General features: G+C 45.2%; 1 protein-coding gene across 2 annotated transcripts in view; it reads right to left on the reverse strand.

The window, feature by feature from the left end:
- Positions 1-6000, reverse strand: part of elapor1 (endosome-lysosome associated apoptosis and autophagy regulator 1) — a 110994-nt gene that overhangs the window by 39580 nt on the left and 65414 nt on the right. For both annotated transcript variants that reach the window (XM_070859431.1, XM_070859430.1), the window contains one exon: positions 3080-3340. In XM_070859431.1, the coding sequence (XP_070715532.1) occupies positions 3080-3340 (261 nt within the window). The remainder of the gene's footprint in view (positions 1-3079; positions 3341-6000) is intronic.

The following is a 6000-nucleotide window of genomic DNA, read 5'->3' on the forward strand; positions in this document are numbered from 1 at the left end:
AGGAGATATTACTGGAAGATGACCTAAAGCTTGGTCAACGAGGTAGGTTTTAAAAAGTGTCTTAAAGTGGAGAGAGAAGTAGAATTTTTGGGAGGAAATTCCAGAGCTTAGGGCCTCGGCAACTGAAGGCTTGAATAGTGGAGCGATTAAATTGGGGATGCGCAAGAGGCCAAAATTGGAAGAGCGCAGAGATATCGAAGGGTTGTCGGGCTGACGGAAGTTACAGGTGTAGGGAGAGGTGAGGCCTAGGAGGGATTTGAAAACCAGGATGAGAATTTTTAAATTGAGGCGTTGCCAAACCGGGAGCCATTGTAGGTCAGCGAGCACAGGGGTAATGGGTGAACGGGTCCCATGTGCTAGTTAGGATACAGGCAGCAAAGTTTTGGATGAGCTCAAGTTTATGGAGGGTTCATGGGGTCAAAAGCTTATCTCAGGGTCAAATAGGACGCCAAGTTTGCAAACAGTCTGGTTCAGCCTCAGACAGTTGCCAGGGAGAGGGACGGAGTCAGTGGCAAGGGAACTAAGTAAGTGCCAGAGACCAAAGGCAATAGCTTTGGTCTTTCCAAAATTTAGTTGGAGAAAATTTCTGTTCCTCCAGTAATGATGTTGGACTATCAGCATGACAAATCAGAGGCAGTGGTAGGTCGAGAGAGGTGCTGATGAGTTAGAGCTGGGTGTTGTCAGTGTACATGTGGATCCTGACGTTGTGTTTTCGGATGATGTCGCCGAGGAGCAGCATATAGTTGAGAAATAGGAGGGAGCCAAGCATGGATCCTTGGGAGACACCAGAGGTAACAGTGCAGGAGCGGGAAGAGAAGTCATTGCAAGTGATTCTCTGGCTATGACTGGATAGACAGCAATGGACCGAGGTGAAGGCAGTCCCACCCAGCTGGATGATGGAGGAGAGACGTTGGAGGAGGATGGTGTGGTCAACTGTGTCAAAGGCTGCAGACAGGTTGAGAAAAATAAGGAGGGATAGTTTTCCACTGTCACAGTCACATAGCATGGAATTTGTGACTTGGATAAGGGCCATTTCAGGGTTGTGGCAAGGGAGGAAACCTGATTGGAGGATTTAAACATGGAGTTGTAGGAAAGATGACCATGGATTTGGGAGGCAACAACACATTCAAGGATTTTAGAGAGGAAAGGGAGGTTAGAGATGGGGTGGTAAGTTGCAAGGACATAGTGGTCAAAGGTGGGTTTTAATAGGAGGGGGTGGCTATGGCAGATTTGATGGGGACATGGATAGTACCTGAGGAGGCTGAACCATTAGCAATATCAGCTAACAGAAGTAACTACAATTCAAAAATAATTCATTAGTTTAGAAGCTCCAAGACATTTTGAGGATGTGAAAAGGCACTATAAATACAAATTCTTTCTTCGTTTCCTCTAAGCTTTCCTCTCGTATTTCTTCGAAGTTTCAAATACACAATCCAATATCTTCTTCCTACTGTTTAAATCTCCACAGTGTTGAAATCCTGACTCACTGCAGAGCCTCATAATTTCCCAAGATCTGAAAACTATGGCGTGTTTCATTTCCCTCAGTCTTTCCTACCTCTTGAAATCTTCAGGCTTTTAAAACCCAAGGCTGGTATTATCTAATCATTATCTCATAATTCACCTCATTTTCTCTTTTAGTCTCTTCAACCTGTAGGCATTCAACTTAACTTAATCCTTTTGAATAAATGCTTTATGTATTAAATTCCTAGATCCCCGAAACAGCAGGAACAGTGTAACAGGGTCATTTTGACAATTATTACTTCATACTGTCGAACATCAATTAAAACTCTTGGGGGCCGAACTTGCCCTGTTCTGCGGCTCCCGTTAGTGCCTCCAGGGGGTACTAACGGGGCGCAAAACTATGTTAAAGGTGACTAGAAGGATAGGCCAGCCAGGATTGAAATTGGAAATGTTTTAAGTAGCCTCCTATTCAACTCAAACACTGCAGCCACATTATAGGGAGTACCCTAAAGTTAGATTATTTTGGGAGCTTTAGTAAACCTTACAGTTTGTGTGCAGGTTTCTAGGAGCCGAAATTGGCACTTTGCACTGGGCCAGTTAGTGGTGTCGGCCGCGCTACCGGAACATGAATACGTTAGCGCGGGTGCACGGCAGCCAAATTGACCCGTGCGGATTTGCCCCCGGGGCTCCGTCGTACGCGCGGACCCCTTATCGCCCCGCACCGACCCCTTTGTGAGGTCTGGTGCTAGGCCACCTGGCCACCCTTAAAGGGGAGGTACCGCCGCAGCGGCTGCCATCTTTTTTGTGGCGGCCGCTAGTTCGGCTGGGCCACCAACAGGCGGGCTGGCCCAGGCCCAGCCGACACCCTACCTGGTGGCTCAGTGGGCGGCGCGGATTGTGCTGCCGAGATCAAAGCGTCCCTCCCCGTTGCGATGCGACGCCATGGTGCGGGGCATTAGCGATGCACCGATATCATCAGCGTGCCGCTGATACGCTGAGCGCGGCGCTGAGCGTCGTGCCCCGCAAATACCGGGGAGTCGCCAGGTTAGTGCAGTCAACATTTTTTTGGAACAAAGATCTCAAATCCGCACAGGGGCCAGTGTAAAAAAGTCTGTCAGCGAAATGACCGCCCCAAACCCAGCGCACGGCAATTTCGGCCCCCTAGTCTGTGGGCTGTCTGACCTCATCGGAAAGCACTGGGTGTTTTGGGTGCATAGTAGGCCTCAAGTCTCCAGACCTGATAATATGGGGCTCCCATGCCCAAAGCACAGGCTCAACTTCTGGCGCTAAGTATCAGACTGAATAAAGCACAGTATTCTTTCCCCTTTCCTGCTTTCTATATGGATGCTATATATATTGAGTTTCAGAACTGACAACACACATTCTCAAGTATACAGCACAAAACAGTCTATATTGTGGCACTAACTTAACAGTGGAGATGTTCTTCTGAGACTTGGGTTATGGCACATTGCTGGGACAGATTAATAATGTTTACTACAGCTGTCGTATGCAATACCTGACCAGGAAGTGCTCAATGCTGACACTGGGTATTATTTTGTTCATCAACAATGACATCCCTCACTGAAATTCATCCAAAAATATAAATAACAATGATTACCAAATTGTTTTGGGAGCTAGGTCCACATGGGATGCAAGACTCCTTTCCATAATGATGATGAGCTTTGAGGTGTGTAATTGGTGGACACGCCTGACATTTACTGGACTCCTTGTCAATGTACTGTCCCGGTGCGCACGTCACACAAGAAGATCCTGAAGTTGACTCCAGTGCGCATGGTGCACAGTACGATGAGACACCTCCGACTACATTGGTCACATTGATGGAGTAGATTTTGGCAACATCAGAGGAATACATTCGGCTCTGAAACATAAAGGCCATAACTTAAATAAATACCAGTGATACTTATATTAAAATGGAACGCAAGGTAATACTTAGCTGCTGTGCAAGAACTTCAACACACTGGACTTCTTTGCAGATAGCTTTAAAACATAAAGGAGGGCATTTTCACCTTCGCGGCCTGAGCGATAATCTGGCAAATTGGATCGCATGCCTGCTCAAGGATTAGTTGATTTTCATCCCATTGAATGGTTTTTCAAAAAAGAATACTTGCTACATTAATTCTGGTTCATTCAACAGGACATATACACGCACAGTGACACACCAGCCTGACTTGGAAAGAAATCGCCGTTCCTTCATCGTCGCTGGGTCAAAATTGTGGAACTCCCTCCCTATCAGCACTGAGAGTACCTACACACGGACTACAGCGGTTCAAGAAGGCGGCTCACCACCACCTTTGCAGAGAGCAAAATTCACAAGAAACCCCCTCTGTGTTTGGGCTCATTCGAAAGGAAATTTAATTTGGGACTATCGACCGAAAAGTTTGGAACTCTATAAAGTGCTTATGGAAGAAACTATGAACTTTAATAGAATTATGAACTTTTACAAGACAAATTCAAGCCTGTGGGCGGATCTAGGGAACAAAAGAAGCCCACTTGGTATTGGAACTGTTTGGGTGTGAGGACTGAGTTAACCTGTCTGGAAAAATGAGTATTTGAAAATCTTCCTCCACAAGAGACACTAACATCACAAAATCACCCAGCGGTGGCTCCCATCAACATGGGTCTGGTCAAACCATTTCAGCATATACATCACAAAGAGGCCCAATCCAGCCTGTATGCGAAAGACTAAGCACAAAAGGACATTGCAATTACCAAACTAATATTTCCATCAGGAAACAGTTTTCGAACATCAACCCACCCAAGACATATCAACTTTAACGAGTCCGAACAAAATATTACAAAGAAGAACCAAGCCCGCCAAAATTATACAAAGGATTGTGAACAGATTGGGCGGCAAGATTCGAACGCTAAAATCGTATAACTGGCCAGCATTTTCAACAGAGGTTAGAGAGAGGAGAGAGAGGAGAGAGAGGAGAGAGAGGAGAGAGAGGGGAGAGAGGGGAGAGAGGGGAGAGAGGGGAGTGAGGTGGTTGCTACTACCTCATCAAGACAAGGAGAGAAACCAACGTGACAGTGGTAAACTAACTTCTCCAGCCTCGAAGTCTTGAAGTCCTGAATGAAGGAAGAACATCACCATCTACCATTAACTATCAAAAGGATTGGTAAGCATAAGTCCCTGCCTGTCCTGGAGTTTAACCTAGCTAGAATTAGGTATTGGAAGGTGGAAGGTATAATTTTACTGCAACCCCCTTTGAATGTGTAATGCATGGTACTTTATTAGAGTGATTATAAGTTTGACCTTATATCTTTCCTCGTATTGTCCTTTATTAGAGTGATTGTAAGTTTGGCCTTGTATTTTCTTACGAGAGTAATAAGCCTGTATTGCTTTGACTGTAATAAAACCAAAGTTCTTTGCATCCAGTGTCCTCTGCACTTTTGTCACACCCCCAAATAAATCCAGAGTACAGAACACAAGGGAGTGGGAGTGATTCGAACCGCTCAAGTTGGTCAGAAGGGAACCTGACTCCCTCATCGAGACAACACACCCGACACCCCGCCCCTTACACCTTCTCAAGGGCAATTAAGGATGCGCAATTAATGCTGGCCTTGCCAGTAACGCCTACATCTCTTGAACGAATCATTTAAAAAAAGAATACACTTATATTGCCTTGCATACAGGCAGTCACAAAATGTAAATCCATTGGATGAAATGTCCCTTATTTACTAAGATTGCATTGATTGCGATGTGGCATGGGCAGTAAATGCTATAGAACTTACAGCTATCCTCTTTTGCTCCAGATATCTGAAAAGTCTTATTTGATATCTCACTGGGTCTCCAACATGAGTTACCAGTGATACAATGTGGCTTTGTACTAGTGACTCTCCAAACAGTGGGATACTGATCTTGGTCAAGCCCTGAAGGTGAGGTCCAATGCAGAAGTGATGTACATATCTGGTAGGAGAAACGGAGTCACCAGGTGATTAGTGAGTTAGAGTGACTCTTACACTCTGACTAGTTCAAAGGCTGCTTCATCAAAGACCCCAGAGCATGTCACCTGCCTGCTCTTTCAACCAGAGTGAAAGCATGATGGAAGGAATTTGAAATAGAAGTGCAAAAAATTGAATATTTGTAAAATGACCTTTAATTATTCATTAAGCTTTCTTCAGCAGATGACTCAACTTTGCAGCCTTTGTTCTGGGCCCTGGATATTTCAGATAAGTAACCGTGAAATAATTTTTAATGCCAATTATGTAAATTATCTTTACCAACTTTATATCCCGCAAACTTCACAACCATTCCCCAACTGAAATGTCAGACTATTTACCTATTCCGAGGTTTCTGCCAAAATCACTAACTGGGTTCGAGCTGATGGGCGAGAGTCATGCAGACTGACACCCTCTTGTTCTTCTGACATCATCGGAGCCCGCTCTCCAAATTTATAGAAGGACCCTGCTTGTTTCCACCAGGTGGCCTTCTTGCCTGCTCAGGAGAGCAGGTTAAAATAAAAGACTGCGCGAAGGGAGCAGGACCTCGGTGGGTAAATCTCCCGGTTGATTTTA

The sequence above is a fragment of the Pristiophorus japonicus genome, chromosome 17 (genome assembly GCF_044704955.1).
Source record: "Pristiophorus japonicus isolate sPriJap1 chromosome 17, sPriJap1.hap1, whole genome shotgun sequence".
NCBI lineage: Eukaryota > Metazoa > Chordata > Chondrichthyes > Pristiophoridae > Pristiophorus > Pristiophorus japonicus.